This window comes from Nyctereutes procyonoides, unplaced genomic scaffold, assembly GCF_905146905.1.
Source record: "Nyctereutes procyonoides isolate TBG_1078 unplaced genomic scaffold, NYPRO_anot_genome, whole genome shotgun sequence".
NCBI classification, from domain to species: domain Eukaryota; kingdom Metazoa; phylum Chordata; class Mammalia; order Carnivora; family Canidae; genus Nyctereutes; species Nyctereutes procyonoides.
In genome coordinates, this window is record NW_026575143.1 from 1,909,882 (window position 1) to 1,928,503 (window position 18,622).

General features: G+C 38.4%; 1 protein-coding gene across 18 annotated transcripts in view; it reads right to left on the bottom strand.

Moving 5' to 3' along the window:
- CREM (cAMP responsive element modulator) overlaps positions 1 to 18,622 on the bottom strand; it is a 71,227-nt gene that overhangs the window by 46,026 nt on the left and 6,579 nt on the right. For 16 of the 18 annotated variants that reach the window (XM_055308684.1, XM_055308683.1, XM_055308682.1 and 13 more), the window contains exons 2-3: positions 14,349 to 14,449; positions 3,716 to 3,839 (exon numbers count right to left, since the gene is read on the bottom strand). In XM_055308684.1, coding sequence (XP_055164659.1) covers positions 3,716 to 3,839; positions 14,349 to 14,392 — 168 coding nt within the window. In that variant the 5' untranslated portion in view covers positions 14,393 to 14,449. Of the gene's footprint in view, positions 1 to 3,715; positions 3,840 to 14,348; positions 14,450 to 16,879; positions 17,041 to 18,622 lie in introns of those variants that run through there. The other 2 variants (XM_055308669.1, XM_055308673.1) reach the window with 2 other exon arrangements.

Consider the following 18,622-nt stretch of genomic DNA (forward strand, 5'->3'; position numbering starts at 1 on the left):
AATAAAAAAAAAAAAATCTTAAAAATCAATCAATCAACATAAAAAATATCTCAGGCAAAAAGAAAGTCAAGTCCAAATTTAACCTCAATTATTTGCCACCCCCAGGATCTGTTTATGGCAAATCCTGCTTTCAGCTCTTTGACATTTCACCACTGTGACTTCTATTTACTTTTGACTACAGGTAGTAGGGAAAGATTCCATTTATATCTGGGAAGTTAGAAAACAGAAAAACTAGACACTTGGTGTACCCAGAGGCCAAGCTCAGTTGTCAGATCTTCCTGAATGGGATGATTTTCAGAGTAACTATGATGGCAGGAGCTTTGGAAAGGCCAGGGTAGGGACCCTGGGTGGCTCAATGGTTGAGCATCTGCCTTCGGCTCAGGTCATGATCCCAGGGTCCTGGGGTCTAGTCCCACATCAGGCTCCCCACTGGAAGCCTGCTTCTCCCTCTGCCTATGTCTCTCTCACAAAAAAAAAAAAAAAAAAAAAAAAAGGCCAGGGTACTACTATCAAATGACCAGATGCAAAGGATCAAACTGACTGAATCCTTTGTTCACAGTTTTTGTTCCCATACTAGTTAATGATAATTTGAGCATATAAAAAGGAAATTAAGTGTTATAAATTCCTCTCTGTACAAAACAGACCTCCGGCAGCCCAGGTGGCTCAGCGGTTTATCGTCACCTTCAGCCCAGGGCATGACCCTGGAGACCTGGGAGCAAGTCCCACATCGGGCTACCTGCGTGGAGCCTGCTTCTCTCTCTGCCTGTGTCTCTGCCTCTCTTTCTCTCTATGTCTCTCATGAATAAATAAATAGAATCTTTTTTTTTTTTAAAAAAAAAAAAGACCTCTTTGAGAAAGAAATGAAACAAGTGGCAAGTATACAAGCAATCATGAATTATTCAGAAGAGTCAGCCACTTTCAGCATACATTATAGGTTTAATAAAGATTTCAACTTGATTTCCTAATCCTTTTATCATATAGTATCACATAATAATAAAGAGTACTCACAAATGAACAGCTTCAGGCATCACAAGAACCTAGCTGTTTAGGATTAATTACGTTTAGAAAACTTTGCTAAGAATTGTCTCCTAATTCTTCAAAAACTCATGATCCATACATGACAGAGAGGATAACTCTTAGTTAACCAAAGTAATCAGTGAATCAGCCACAGATTACTTCTTAGTTTCTCAACATTCCTAATATATGAAAGATAAAAACCATAGTTTATTCTTTCATCAGATCCCTAAGATATTCAGAAAATAAAATACCACAGCAAGTCCATGAACTTGCTATCCACATTTAATAAATATCAATATTTGGTTAGTTGATTTTTTTTTAATTTTTTTTTTTTTATGATAGTCACACAGAGAGAGAGAGAGAGAAGCAGAGACATAGGCAGAGGGAGAAGCAGGCTCCATGCACCGGGAGCCCGACGTGGGATTCGATCCCGGGTGTCCAGGATCGCGCCCTGGGCCAAAGGCAGGCGCCAAACCGCTGCGCCACCCAGGGATCCCCTGGTTAGTTGATTTTTAAAAAAGCAAGCATTATAAATGCAAACCACAGGTTTTTCCTGGATCTGATTCAGCCTTCTCAAAAGTGTGTCTCTCCTTCTATTTTCCTCAAAACACTCAACTTTGCCACACCCCTGTTCTCAACCCTTTGTCTCAGACTCATCTTTCTCTATTATTTCACAGAAAAACTTCTTGAAGAATCTATATCTCCAATATCTACCACCTCTCCCTCTTATTTCTTCTCTAATCTTTGAAAACCTGCTTTCTGTTCACTGGACTCCAATTCCAAAATCCCACAAATCCAAGGTTATTTCTCAGACTTCACATTACTAGAACTCTTTAGCAACTTCTGACTGACGCTCACAGAGGTGGGTATCACCTAGGCTGAAGGTCCTCAGAATTGCAAATTACCCTTTTTAGACAATGGAGATCTATTGTTTTGACAGTGCTGGCCCAGAACAGGGAGGGGAGGCTATGTGAGGGTCAGTGAGGCGGGATCTGAAGGGAGGGGAGTGGAGGCAAAAGGAAGATTTGCTTTCAAAATTCTCGCTTTGGCAAAGGGCAGAATTAGAGAACCATAGTGATAAAAACTCTAGAAGATCACAAATTTATGACAAAGTATGGGGATTGTATTCTATTCATAAAGACCATTAGACTAAATAAAAGATATACAACAAAATGTTAACGATGATTAAATTATGCGGTTTTTATTTTCTTCTTTATAGTAATAGATGTTTTAATTTTCTACAATAAACATATATTTTTTTTTAATAAGAAAAAGGCTGCCCTCCACTTTTAAATAGCAAAAGGTCTGTATGCCTATGTTCCAGGGTAACAAAGAAGGGTGTTGCCAGGGAGATGCAGCTCCACAGACTACTTGTGAGAAAACCCCCAAGGAGTGAGTGGGTGTTAGGAGCTTGAAGGAGAAAGGAAAAGCAGGCTGGGTGCTTGGGGCCCAGTATTGGGAAAGAAGAGACCTCACAGGAACCAGTCTGGCCTGAGGTAATCCAGCATGTACCTGGTGTTCCTCCTGGACCTTCAGTCAGCCATATGGATCCTTTCTATCTTCCCTTCAAGATGCTGTGAAAATCTCACCACCACACTGTATCCCCCACTCCCAGGACTCCACCCAAAAGGTGTCTCTACTACAGGCTGGTTGTCTATCAGTCCAACCTCCATACAGTTCACACAAATAGTAGTGTTCTAAACACAGTGAACATTGTGTTTCAAGAATATTTAGAATCCAGGACACTATACATTCTCAAATGTATACAAACTCTGCTTACATTTACCAACTTAACTTCCCAGCCCAGACACTAGGCTCCTGTTAGCTCCTCTACCCGTAGTTACCTGATGCCATGTGCTCTCTCTGGCTTTGTGCCTCTGCACACACTCTTTGCCTGCCTAGAATATGCTTCCCTATCCTTGTCCACGCGGCAAACTCCTACTCACCCTCTACATGTCTAGCTCAAAAGCAAAATCCTCCATAAAGTACTCTAGCCACTGGCTGCTCCCTCCTCTGTAAGATTTAGTCATTTTGTACTTAACCTTTTATGGCACTTCTTATACTATTGGAGCTATCATTCAAATACCTGTTCTCCTCACTAAGCCATAAGATATTTTAAGGCCAGAAACTACATCTCCTCATGAATCTAAATAGTGCCTAGAACCAGCAGGTACTCAATAAATATTTGATGACCAATGTGCTTGCTTTTATTACATATTTTTATAGATAGCTCAGAAATAAACCTTAGGAGCTGAAAACCAGGCACTAACTCATCCTGGTGATATCTAACTGAAACCGATTTGAAGACCTAACTAAAAAGAAAGCAAAGATCAAACAAATTATATACAGGGCAAAGTAAGATTTCTGCAGTATTTCCAGCTAAGAATATAAGACTATAACAACTTGGAATTACCAATATTCTCAAATAATAATTTGAAGATTACATATCATGGACAGGTTTTTGTTTTTCCTTTTGCATAGCAGTGGTGGTAGAGGGAGCATTTCAAAGTGTCCATTACAAGGCAAACGTAACTAAGATACATATCTTCTCTTTGAAATCAAATCAATAAGAATGCCTGATAACTAGGGAACAGGGAAAACTTCACATCAACTTCAAGAAAACAATCTGCACATAATTCTTATTTCCAGATAACTTTAACTTTCATCAGTGCCTGCCTATTGCCTACATTAAATTTACCTGAGTTAAAGTAGGGATTGAATTTTGACCAGTCTGGTTCTGCATATGTGCGGATTCGTTTTCTGCCACAGAATCTGTTACGCTTCCATCCTGCTGAGATTCAATTGTGTCCATGGTCATTTGTCTGAAAAGACAAAAAAAAGGAAGAAGTATTAAGGCCCTATCTGAAAGATTTTTCTGTTTTTACCTAGCTTTCTGATATTCATTTCTGTCATCAATTAAACTACCTTATTTTTCCAGAAATGGGTTAAGTGGCAGAGTCCTAACTCTCTGAACTAACTCTGCTCACTGGGTATGAACATTACCAAGAAAGCACTGCAAAATGTTTTATGGGAATTAGTTTATTAAAAAAATGTTAATCTTATAATAAAGTCTCCTTAATAATTATTTTAAGCCCTCCAGTTTAAATAAGTGAAAAAAATAGGTCTTCTACTTTACATGAAGTACAAATATTCTATGACTCTCAAGGCCTAAAATACCTACTAGGTAATATATAGTATGAAAGAATTTCCCCATAGTCTAAGTTAAATGTATGTAATACAAAGATGTGTCTAGTTTTGCCAGCACTAACCAGTTTCTGATAAACAAGCCTCTCAAATTGAATCATGCAGAGTTGACCATATGTCTTAGAGCTTCCCATTTCATTGAGGAGAATCTAATTTTTCCAGAAAAACTTTTGTCATAATTCTATGATTTCTTTTTTTTTTTAAGACTTACTTTATTCATTCATGAGACACACAGAGAGAGGCAGAGACCTCTCTGTGTGTGAGAGAGACGGCTCTCTCTAACTTCTCTAACAGAAGTAATAGGCAGAAAGAGAAGCAGGCTCCATGCAAGGAGCCCAATGTGGGACTCGATCCTGTGTCTCCAGGATCACGGTCTGGGCCACAGGCAGGTGCCAAACCACCGAGCCATCCAAGCGTCCCTTGTCTATGATTTCAATTTAAGTTAACAATTTCTATTTCTATATAGAAGATAAATCATTATAATAAATGTTATCCTACTAGAAGAAATACAAACTACAAACAAAATAAACAAAATCAAATGTTAAAAACTTATAGAAACTATATAGTCCTTGCTATTATACACCTTTTCAACTACCAATGATACAATGTGTTTTTCTCACTTTAGTAGTCTAAATATATAGCCACAAAGTATGCAAGCCACTTAAGAACTCTGAATTAAAATGTCCAAATCTTTTTTCCAGATTTAGTTACCAGATCTTACAAATTTTTCATCTATGTCTTGCACTTTACTACCTTCTTTTGCATTTCAGTAGTCATTATCTTAATCCAAGCCTTCTATTCTGAAACCCACCTATATTGCACTTATTTCCCACTATTAAAAATCATTTCAAAACTTAAAACTAATCATGACAATTTAGAGCAATTTTTATAAAAGATAAAAATCTACAGTCTACCATGGCAAAAATGTCTTTCCCTTAATATTCCCCAATTCCTTTATCTCTCTCTCTTATTTTCCAGCATAGCCTAGGTAAGTATAGATCATCCTACATAAACTGCCAATTCTTCTGCCTCTACGTTTGCTTATGCGAACAGTTCCCAAAAAGAATGCCTTAGAACATTGAGCTCTGCAGGTTATGAAAAAGTATTATCTAAAAAAGAGAGAGAGTAGGGGAACATTTAGTGAAAAAGTTCTAAATATCCTGGGTTAAAGGTTTTCTTTGTGGCAGAACTTCTCAGAAGCCTGAATATGCTAGTGCACCTTCAGGACGTGGACAGTGCAGATCCATCAGGCAGCATTTTCTAAGAGTATCTGACCACCAAAAACTCTTTTTCCACAAGGTGTATGTCCTAAAAGTAGTGTTCTGAAAACAGCTTGAGAAATGTTGTCTTATGCTATTTCTTACACATTTTAAAGTTCTCTTATAGGCTCTGCTAAGAACCTGAGTCTCAACTCAAACATGACATGCTAGAAGGCCTTCCCCACTAAACTATTCATTTTGGAAATATTTATTTAGACAGGCCCTGAAGATACAAAGGTGGGCAAATTATAGCCCTTGCCCTGAAGGAATTCATTCATTAATTGGTCCTTGGACAACCTGTAACAGAAGTAACTAACGTGCTTGTTTGGGGGTCGTGTGGGGGAGCAGATTCCCAGGCTCAACCCCAAATCTACTGAATCAAACTTTCTGGAGCATCTAATTTTTTTTTTATATCCAAGAGATTCTGATGTATATTAAAATTTAGGAAAGACTTAGCTTACTGGCAAATTCTATCAAGTGGACCCATAAGGACCACATGTAAAGTAACTTCTTAAATTGTGTGAAGGACGTTATGCATAAAATCCTTTGGGAACCATAGTAAATAACGATTACATCTGCCTGAGGATGGGCCATATAAACATACTGAACAATGAGAAGAATTTCACCAGGTAGAAGCGGAAAGGAGAACTGTGAGAGGAGGGAAAGTACAAAGTATAGTTGGAAAACAGAATAGTTGATTATAGTAGAGAATCTAGGTGCTTAGGGGAGCCTATTAGATTGAGTAGGGGCAAAGCAGAACTGACAGAAGGAGGGCTAGAATGGATGGAACCAAAGAAAGAATAGTTTTTAAAGCTCTAGGGAGAGGGTGCCTGGGTGGCTCGGCCTGTTGGGCACCTGACTCTGGTTTCAGCTCTGATCATGATCTCTGGGTCCTGAAATGGATCCGCACATCAGGCTCTCTACTGAGCGTGGAGTCGGCTTTCCTTCTCCCTCTGTCCTTCCCCTCACTTGTGCACTCTCTTTCTAAAATGAATAAATGTTTAAAAAAATTAAAAATAAACAAAACTGTAGAGGGGGGGAAAATCCACCCCACTCAGATGCCTCCTTTACTCTAGGTCCTTTAGTGTGTATTTTGTCAAACTATACTGTATAACATTTCAACTAATTGACATCCACATAGAATTTAGTCAACAACTGAACAATAAGCCAAAGTTACCTGTTCATAGGCAAAATAAATCGCCTAAAGCCCATATACTAAAACTTCTAAAACAAAGAGAATCTCTCTTAGTCCATACTTAAATGCATTCAATTTTACTTCAAATACAATACTCATTTATCTCACTTCTAAATATATTAGATATAAGAAGTGACAGCTGACAGTGGCAGGGATGGAGGAAGAACAATACAGAATCTAACAAGCAGATCAAGAATTCCAAGTCTGTGGCAATTTAGGTCCATACAGGGTAAAGTCAGCCATTCTTTTCAAGTAAAGACTTGACTTGAAAGGTGACTTTCAAGAAATTGAAAAATGTATGAGTTAAAATTCAATAATGATATTTTTAATAACTACCCTGGGTCATCAATTCAAGGTTAATTATACTCAGTATACTTTAAGGAAAAAGGGATACACATAATAGAATCCTGAAAGACTTTCATCAAAACAAACTCTAATTCTTAAAAAGGTCACCCTAAATGAGGATTCACCTTTTGAGGTATAATAAAAGGCTTCATAAGTTATTAAACATTTCAAAATACTTCACTCATGAAAGTGTTTTAACACACATTATGTCAGGCAATCGCTTCAATTGCTCCTGTTTTTTCTGGATACTTCCCACCGTCTAACCCTTTGTCCTTTTCTTTTTTTCAATCCACATACTCCAGCTTCTTCAATCCTACACGCAGATGATTCCCAACTCTGTACTTGTGCACACTCCCCTCCTATGAAGCATCTCAATCTGCAGTTTTCAGATACCTGCCTGTTCCCTTCTATTCCTTCCTTTAATCAAGAGCATCACTACTCACTCAAGCACCAAAGCAACAAGCTACAAGCATGTGTCTACATGCGAGTCAGTACCAGATCAGTGACAAAAATCCACAGAGCTAAGTAGCAGACAAATCAGGATGCCATTAGGCCCTGAGCCTCTTAGTAAAGAAAGGCAGAAATGGAAGGTCAGAGGCCATTCCCATTCATCCTCCCAGCCACATGTGGCATTATCTAGTATAACCTCCTATCCCAACACTGGACCAAGCTGCCAACTTGCTATCCTCACGACTGCTGCCATCCATTCTAAAGACTACAAGTCACATTTGGCCTCCCTGTAAACCATGACTAAACCATGATGACCCTTCACCTATGCCAGAATCACATCCATTAACACCTCATATTCCTGTTTCCCCAGTCACTGTCAGAGATGAAGGCTCCGCCCTCACCTCATTGTCCCTCTTATAACTAGTGCTTCCTTTCCCCTCATAATTCAGTTGCTTACTTCTACTCCTATTCTCCTCCCAAGCCCTTGCAATGTGCTATGTGTAACTCCCATCACAACCTCCCCCTCCTCCCCCACCACCACCTGCCCTCTCAATAGGCAGCAGTTATCTTCCTATACCTAATCAGAATCAGAATGTCGACCTGGTATCCTCTTTGATCCCCACTACTATTTCTCAGCTGTTCCTCCTCTATGTCTTTGTAAAATCCCCCGTTCCGTTGAGCCCAGTTATCAGGTATACCATCCTATATTCATTCATGTGATAATCATTTTTTAAAAGATTTCATTTATTCATGAGAGACACAGAGAGAGGCAGAGACACAGGCAGAGGGAAAAGCAGGCTCCCCACAAAAGCCCAAGGCAGGACTGGATCCTAGAACCTCAGGATTATGCCCTGAGGCTCTGAGGCCCTGAGCCAAAGGCAGATGCTCAACTGCTGAGCCACCCAGGTATCTCTGATAATCATTTTCTACTCATATTCAGGATGTAAACTGAAGACTTTGGCACTTGACTTAGAAGCTTTCCTCTCCAGGGCGCCTGAGTGGCTCAGTCAATTAAGCAGCTAGCTGACTCTTGATTTCAGTTCACATCAGGATCTCAGGATAGTGAGAGTGAGCCCTGCACTGGCCCACCCTCAGCAGGGAGTCTGCTTGAGATTCTCTCCCTTCCTCTCCCCTGCCCATCCATCCCCCTGCTCATGCATGTGTGCTCTCTCTCAAATAAATAAATAAATCTTTAAAAAAAAAAAAAGCTTTCCTCTCCATTATTCTGTTATGTTTAACACTCAAAGAAAGGACCCCTGCCCAGCCCTGATATCACAGTCCGAGGCTTTCTCTACTCCACGTTAGCCATCTGCTTAGCTGGTCATATACTGAACCTAGTCTGTGTCCAAAACTGTTCCACCTCTGAAATATTTAATTCTGAAATGCCACTCTTGACTACAACATCTTTTCCCCCCAACTTATACCCACCCTCGATTATTTCCATCACACCACACTGACATCTCCACACCACTTTCTCTATCAGCTTCCACTTTCTTCATATCCCATCCTATTCAGCTTGGAATCCATGGTTTCTCATTTTAATTATGGTTTCCCAATATTCTAAATTCTGTCGTCCCTTCTCTTTCCGTTGTATCTACATAGTAAATATCAATATCAGATAAGCCTATTCTATCTCCTCTATGCCTTCACCAAGGCTGATGAACAATACTGAATAAAATTAAAAAACAGTATTATTAAGACTACTGAATTCATGGTTTTCAACCTCAAATGGGCAGCAATCTTACCATTTCAAATCTCTTCAATCTCAAACACACACACAAATCCACTGAACTAGAAGTCCTTTTCTGGCTATTGTCCTGAACTTCTCTTCTTCCTCTCCCTGCTAAACTACATTACTGAATTTCCAACAGTATCTCCATTTCTTTACCTCCCCCACCTATTCCTGGACAACCCGAAACTGGTTTCTGCTTCACTCAACTTCTCTAGCAAAGGTAATCAATTTCTGTCACTAAATCTAACATTATTTTAAGTCCTATCTGGCTTGATCCCTCAATAGTATTAAAAACTGTTGACATCTTCATTCTTGATGTCATCATATTGCATTTTCTCTTTCACCTGATTCTCTGACAACTCCTCTACAAGCCCCTTTGCTAATCCTTTTCTTACTCTATGTCAATCCTCACATTGCATGTCTTCCAGGCTCTGTTTAGCCTTCTCACCTCACTCTCAAATCTCCCTTTGTGTACTGTCATCCATTTCTCTAGTTTTGAACACCAGCTTCAGGCTTATCACCCTCAAATCTAGATCTCTAGGACTGCCTGGGTAGCTCAGTGGTTGAGCATCTGCCTTTGACTCAGGGTGTGATCTCGGAGTCTGGGATCCAGTCCCACATCAGGCTTCTGCAGACAGCCTGCTTCTCCCTCTGCCTATCTCTCTGCCTCTCTCTCTCTCTCTCATGAATAAATAAATAAAATCTTAAAAAAAAATCTAGATCTCTAGCCCACAGGTCTCTCTTGAATTCCAAAATCATATATTCAAATGTCCATCTAACATCTCCAAATAGGTGCCCTTTGGTACCTCAAAATCAACGGGTCCAGAACTAATCTCCTCTTTTTCTTTCACAAATATATTCCTGCTCTGAGTTTCTCAGGAAATGGGGCTTCACTATCCATCAAGTGATAACCTGGGTATCATCTCTGAGACCTTCTCCCTTTCATTTCCTACAGTGTCATTACCAAGTATGATGACTCTACCTGTTAAAGAACAAGTTAGTCCCCTTGTCAATCACTGCTCAATCTCTCTATTCCAATCCATATCAACAGTTCTCTTTTGCAAGCATACATTTCTGCTTAAAACACTTCTCTGCTGGGATCCCTGGGTGGCGCAGCGGTTTAGCGCCTGCCTTTGGCCCAGGGCGCGATCCTGGAGACCCAGGATTGAATCCCACGTTGGGCTCCCGGTGCATGGAGCCTGCTTCTCCCTCTGCCTATGTCTCTGCCTCTCTCTCTCACTGTGTGCCCATCATAAATAAATAAAAATTAAAAAAAAAAAAAACTTCTCTGCTTAAAACTCTTCAGTAGCTTCCTATTAACTATAGGATAAAATTCAAACTACTAACAATAATCATAACCACAACAATCATCTGTTGATTACCATGTGGTAAAAGCCTACTGGTTTTAATCCTTTACAACTTTATAAGATCAGGATAGTTCTTCTTTTAGAGATAATGAAAAGGAGGCATAACGAGGTTATGAACCTCATCTTGCCACCAGTCTGATCTGATCTGATCTGAGGGGCATAGGCAGGTTCTGAACTGTTCTTTTTCCAGAGTCCGTATTCTCAATTACCAAACCAAACTGCCAATCAATCTCTTTCACAATGTGAACCCATTTTACTTTTATGTCCCCATTTCCAGTCACTCCATTCTTCTCCAATTCTGCATTCTGGCCTCCATTTTAGGCATTTCTTTGAAATACACATCCTACTCTCCCAGTTCTAATCTTTTATATCTGTTCTTCTCTCATCCTGAACTGCCCATCACCCCTTCTGTGTCCAACAGGCAAATTCCTACCAGTTCTTATAAGGTCTGGCTGAAGGACACCATCTTTCAAAAGCCTATTCTAATAGCCTTGGGCAGAATTAGTTATTCTGTTCTGAGGTCCCAAAGCATTTTATGCAATACTTCCATTATAGCACTTGTCTAGCATATAATACATTCATTCACAAAGCACTAACACTAGTGTAAGCAACTCATGTCTTCCTAATGCATAGTACAGAATCTACCATAATTGTTAAATAATCCAACTAATCAACTACTTGGGAAGACTATGCCACTGTCAGATGTCACTAAAATGATAAAAAGAAAATAAAGTTTAGAGAGATTAAATGACTTTCTACAGGGCACATAATAGATAGCATGAAGACTGTGAACAAGAGGTCTTGTGATTATGACTCTAGGTTCCTTCCACAGCCTGTGTCCTAAGTTTTCCAGTTTAGACAACATTTTATAATACAGATATGCTCTTGATCATGCTGCAATTGTTGTTACATTCTTCATCCAGATAGGCTTTGTCTTTCACACTAGGATGTAGAGACTCTAATTTGTATTCTCCTAGACTGCCTAGTATAGTGCCCAGTATATATCATTCACTAAAAGTTTGATACTAAAATAAATTTATTTGAGGGGTGCCTGGCTGGCTCAGTGGGTAGAGCATGCAATTCCTGATTTCAGGCTTGTGATACAGCCCCACATTGGGTGCAAAGATGACTTAAAAAAAAGAATATTTTTTAAAAAATAAGAAATAAATGTATTTGAAGGCAAAAATCATCTACAGAAAACTAAAGCCAGTGCTATCAATTTAAAATATATATCCTACTATTTTCAAGCCTGTTTATTCTACTACTGATCAAAATCCAACTGCTCTCTGGTACAGTCTCCTAAACCCACTAAAAACTAACGCCAGGGCAGGATTCAGGGGAAAAGATTCAACTAAGAATTAAATGTTCAACATGGGTCAAGCAACATAGTAGGCATTTTAAAACAGTATCTCAGCAGGAGATAGAGGACCCAGAACTCAGTGCAGATGAAATATATATAACACTAACACCTGTAAGTTAGCCTCAGCTAGTCCAGACAGAATTCATTTATAAAGTGTAAGAGAAAAATCTATTATAATCCTCCATTGTTCACTATATACTTTATAGTCAAAACCAAAGAAATGTATCCAAGAATATTTCCCCCAAATCTCACTTTCTATATCAAACGTTAAACACAGTTGTACTAAAGTTAATAATCTATAAATTAATTGAGCAATATATTAATCTTAAACAATAATCCTTATTAGAAAGACCAATTAGTAATCATAAGTTATAAAATATTTAAAAAACAAAGACCTAAGATGAAACAATAAGAAACTAAAACAAAAAGTCCATTAAGCACTATAAACTAACAGCAAGCAAAATACTGGCAAACATTAACTTCCACAATCTAAAAAACAGATAAAGATTGCTAAAATGGGGATGCCTGGGTGGCTCAGTGGTTGAGCATCTGCCTTTGGCTCAGGGCGTGATCTCCAGGACAGGAAATCGAGTCCCACATCGGGCTCTCCGGGGGAGCCTGTTTCTCCTTCTGCCTATGTCTCTGTCCCTCTCTGTGTCTCTCACGAATAAATGAATACAATCTTAAAAGAAATACTTAAAAAAAAGATTGCTAAAATAGGCATATTTAAAATGGTTGATAGTAGTAGCAATATTTTCTTATGAAGGTTAAATATTCTGAAATCTTTATATTCTTTAGCAAATCATTTTCTTCTTTGATAGAAAAATAAATGTTACCCCCAAAATGTCCTGAATATATTAGGATTCAGTTTAATAAAATGTTAAGGTATATGTTTTAAAATAATAGGATCCATCTATTAGCATAATTTTCAAAGACTTCTAGGTTGAACTACTTTTAGAGGGGTAGAACTGTATTTGCTTATTCTGTTATTTTCTAGAACTTTAATAGAACATCTACATTACAGTGCAATAATTCCCCAAAATACTGTAGTACAACAATATAGTACTGTCTGTACAGCACAGCACAATAGGTAGACAACATATTACATATCTTCAAGAAATGAACACAAAGGAATATATTCATAAAAGTTACATTTACAATTATAGAAATACTGAGGCAATTAATGATCAAACTTATTTAGGAATCCCTATGTGTCAAGAACATATAAAAATAGAAGAAAAGGGATCCCTGGGTGGCGCAGTGGTTTGGCGCCTGCCTTTGGCCCAGGGCGTGATCCTGGAGACCCGGGATCGAATCCCACATTGGGCTCCCGGTGCATGGAGCCTGCTTCTGCCTCTGCCTCTCTCTCTTTCTCTCTCTGTGACTATCATAAATAAATTAAAAAAAAATTTAAAAAATAGAAGAAAAATGGGAAGAGGAAAAACATTTTAAAGGAAGGCTATCACTGCTATCTAGGAAAGTGTTCTTAAAAGACAAAAGAAAAAGAAAAAGGGAAATACAAAGCAAATCTATCTAAATGAAAAATATGACAAAGGCAGTTTCTTCGTTATAATTAAGGTGTTCTAACTACCAAACTTCTAAAATCTTAGCTGTCTCCCATTTGCAAAGACAAACTACACTGCAAAGCGATATTTGCCCTTGTAAAATTTTAAAAATAGAATTCAGCTACAAAAGGAAAAAGTATTATTAATTGTTTCTATTCTTTATTTGTAAAAAGCATGTCAGAGAAATTTATTTTCTTTTTAAAGCTAGATCCATGGGACGGCTGGGTGGCTCAGCAGTTGAGCATCTGCCTTTGTCTCAGGGCATGATCCTGGAGTCCCAGGATCAAGTCCCACATTGGGCTCCCTGCATGGAGCCTGCTTCTCTCTCTGCCTATATCTCTGCCTCTCTCTCTCCGTGTCTCTCATGAATAAATAAAAAAAGCTAGATACAACTGATAAACCAGAATGTCTCTGAAAGCAGTTGAAAGAAAACTTGAAAAATTCTATCTGGATTTTTGTAAAAATTGGTAGGGACTCTGTTCTGTTTTATGTTAGGTACAAGTACAGCTTAAAGGCAAGGAAGGAAGAAAACTAAAACTCTGTTCACACCCTTATGTATGGTCTCCTTTCTAAATGAAAAGGTCAGTATGTGACACCAGCTGAATGTCAATGTCCACTCCCCTCCCCCCCGCCACTGCCTAACAGGGTATAGGTAGACAATGAACACTTTAACTGAATGGCTGCACACTTTGGGTACATTTTATCATACTTTATTAGCATTATATACATACACACACATATATACATTCATGGATGCATGTCTACATGTATACATCATTCAATTATCCATTATTTTAACTTTTAACTCTCTAAGCAGACCTTTCAAAAGAACAGAAAAATATATATCCACCTACCTTAGATTTGTCTTAATATATTTTTTCCTGCTACATTTGCTCATTATTAAGACATCTGTAATCAATGCTTTGTTCTTTCACCGTTTTCTTCTTTGTTTATCCTGCAGTAAAATTATAATTGAATTGGGAGATCACAAATTTTATTTAAAAAAATAAAATCTTTCAAAAAAAAAGAAAAACTCTCAAAACTACACCAGAAGAATATACCCCCCACAATATCCTAATTTCTGTAAAACTGAAAAAACAAACTAGAAAGCTGAAAACTGTATTTTTTTCAATCTTACTTCTTTGCAATTTTCTTATCTTCTGGGGAAAAAAATTCAAAAAATGTAAATCATGTGCTATATATCAGGTTATTTCCTACTGAATATAGAGCAGAGCTATCTGAATAATATACACTACATACAGCTCATGGTATCAGCTCTATTTTAAAATAATAATCACTTAATAAACTGAGTGAATTTATCATTTTCTTCTTTTTATCATTTTCTTAAATTTCATTCCACTGCAACAAACTTGTCAACCATTTTTTATTTACCTTACGTTCAAAACTGGCTTTTGTCAAAGAATTTTAACTCCAAACAAAATATTAATACTTATTTTAAAATCTTCTCCAATAGCCTGTAGTCCACTTAAAAAGCTATTTTATACACTCTAACAACTAAGCCCCATTTTTTTTTACTAATACCTAAATATACATTTGACACTCTGAATGAAGTAAAACTGGCAAAGAGAAAGACAAAGGAACTAAGAGTCCTTAATTTACTGTAGAAGTGGAAAGAACGAATATGCACAGCCCTGAGTATCTTCTAGGCATCTTGGCCAGCAATGGTAGTGCTTAGCCATGCTGTTTTCAGGGCTCTTTCCTAAGTGGCCCCCTCTAAAATAGTATCATACCATCCTAGTCATTGTAAAACTGAGCCAGGAGGTTTGCCCATGGGCACAAGGACAATGGTTATAGCTACCAACTGTCCCCCATCTTCCAGCAGATGGACAAGAGATGGTAGGACATTTGAACCAGGTTACCTACAACATAAACAAAAAGCAAGGATGATGCCATTCCTTTGGATTAAACTTATTCTGTTATATTCCACTGGTGTTTTACATTGGGAATCTTATCTTCCATAAAAATTGTATAGCCTACAAGGCAGAGACCATTTATTTATTAAACAGTGATTGGCACCCATGATATGTCAGGCCTTTCTTTGTGCTAGGCACAGAGGCTGATAAATGTCCCCATTCTTCAGGAGATTACAATTTCATGAGGGAGACAGACATTTAAACAAAAAATATTCATAATATTATTTGAATAATAATGATTATGGCACCACATAAAAAGAGGCATAAATGCTCATTTCTATATTTCTCTTGGAATTTTCTTTAATTTTTGAATGAGTAATACATTCTTATGGTCCAGGATTCAAAAAGTAGCAAAAGGTATTCACTAAAGTCCAGGAACAGCCAGAGGCAATCAGCATTGAAGAAAGTAGCAGCTTCCAGCCACCACAGCCACAAGATGTCAAAAGAGAAAATGACTAGTCTCACACCAGAATAATGACCATCAGATAAAACTGATTCTGGGGATCCCTGGGTGGCGCAGCGGTTTGGCGCCTAGCTTTGGCCCAGGGCGCGATCCTGGAGACCCGGGATCAAATCCCACATCGGGCTCCCGGTGCATGGAGCTTGCTTCTCCCTCTGCCTGTGTCTCTGCCTCTCTCTCTCTCTGTGACTATCATAAATAAATAAAAATTTAAAAAAAAAACTGATTCTGATTCAGGCTCATCAAAGAATGATTTCATCCCAACTATTCTCTAAGTCATCACAGGTTGATTGCTTGCTTGCCAAATCTATCTTCCTTATATCCCTACAGCATTTCCTACTCCCCAAATTTTTTCCTGCTTAAACTCTTTGGAACACTGTGTTCATGCTTTTCTTCCAAATTATCCAGTCCTTCATCCTCAGTCTTTTCTGCTTGCTCCTGAAAGACTGGTATTTCCAGGTTTCTCATCCCCAAAATCTACCTCCTACACAGGCTCCCTAGCTCATCCTCATTCGGTCAGTCTCAGATCTCTTCTACAGGCTGGACTTCTCACTCTTGAGCTCCAGCCCATATGCATCTGCCTATTAGATATCTCTTAGTGATTTGCTCACAGATCCTCAAGCCCCAAATATTCAAATATAACCTCAATGCCCTCACTTTGCATCTCTCCTCTTGCTGTACTCTCATCTCAGTGAGTGACATCAACACTGACTCAGCCACTCCATCTGGGAGTCCTCCTCTCCCTTCATTACTCAATTCCTGAGGAGGCAACGTGGTCTAGTGATAGCAATAGTGTGTGGCATAAAAAACACTGGCACTGGCAGCTGATCTGGGCATTACTGAGTTCTATCACTTATTGGCTATATGATCCTGACAACTGTAAATTTTTCCAAGCATTCTTTCCTGTCAAATGAAGATTGTTTTGTGAGGAGAAAATGTAACAATAAACACAAAATGTCCAACTCTTTCGAATATAAGCAAGGACCACTACCTTACTCAGCTTTAATAATTGCATCTCCCATTTCTTGACTTCATTTTCCCCATCATCACTGCCACTGCTTTAGTTCTGAAATGATTGACATGATTAAAGCAATAACTGCCTCCCTATAAAGAAATTCGTCTCTCCCTGTAATACCTTCACCTCACTCAAACCTCTCAACCCCTCTTAACTCCACTAGATAACAACACTATTCAAAATGCAAACCCAGGAGCACCTGGATGGCTCAGTGGTTGAGCTTCTACCTTCGGGTCAGGTCATGACCTGAGGGTCCTGGGATAGAGTCCTGTATTGGGATTCCCACAGGGAGCCTACTTCCCCCTCTCTCTCTTTCTGTCTCTCATGAATAAATAAATAAAATCTTTTTTTAAAAAAATGCAAATCCAAAGATGCTATTTATCACCTTACTCAAAATCTTCCAATAGACCCCTTGCCTTAATAAATAGCCATAGTTGAGCATTATAACTTGAGGTACCTGGTAGAGGCTTAATAAAACTTAGTTATAGAAGCATGCAAATTAAGGTACATCATCCTTTCCATTATATTAATTTTCCAGGTTCAAAATTACCCCATATTGATTTGAAAAGCAGGAGATCCCATTTTACTAAAGTATGAACTGTGAATATTTTGAAAAATTCAGCTGCTTTTTATACTATTGATCTCACCCCAAATCTGGTTTTAATGTCCTAGAACATACTACTCTTTGATAAACAAGGATTGACTTAGGATCTCACACTCTAGGGCACCTGGATGGCTCAGTGGTTGAGCATCTACCTTTGGCTCAGGGCATGATCCCAGGGTCCTAGGATAGAGTCTTGCATTGGACTCCCAACGGAGAGCCTGCTTCTCCCTCTGCCTACGTCTCTGCCTCCCTCTCTGTCTCTCATGATTTAAAAAATATATATATTTTTTAAGATTTATTTATTCATGAGAGACACACAGAGAGAGAGAGAGAGAGAGAGAGAGAGAGGCAGAGACACAGGCAGAGGGAGAAGCAGGCTCCATGCACCGGGAGCCCGACGTGGGATTCGATCCCGGGTCTCCAGGATCGCGCCCTGAGCCAAAGGCAGGCGCCAAACCGCTGCGCCACCCAGGGATCCCCTGGTTAGTTGATTTTTAAAAAAGCAAGCATTATAAACTATTTTTTTAAGTCCTATCTGCTAAGAAAACTTTCTCTTTTAGAGTGAAAAGGTGTATCTTAGATTAGTTTATTAGAGGCAAATAAGAGCTTACACTACAAGAGAAAAATGAGTTCAAAATTCTTTTGCCTATATGTGAATTTCTGTGCTATATCTGGAGAAAAGCCATTTATCATACTGGTAAAAATTTCCTATCATATGTTAGGTTTGATTACCAAAATAGTATCTGGTATTCACCTTACTCTTCATCTATGTGTAGCTCCAATCACCCTCTGGCACACAGATTCAATTAATTTCATTGCTACCAAATATCCCTTGATATAGAGCTCTATTACAGGTATTTAAAATATGCTGATTAAAGAAAAATATCATTATATTTACACTTACAAAATGTGAATACCTACCATGCTGTGGTTAATTACATTACTACCACAATTTAACCTTCTGGAAAAATCAGGTATTATTGTAAGAAAATATCTTGGGCAACTTTACTAGGACATAAAAGCTTATGGAAACAACTTTCTCCTCATTTTTCTATAAAACCCACAGAATAACTAATGCCTACAAGACCATTCTCTAGTGTTTCCAAGCACTTCTG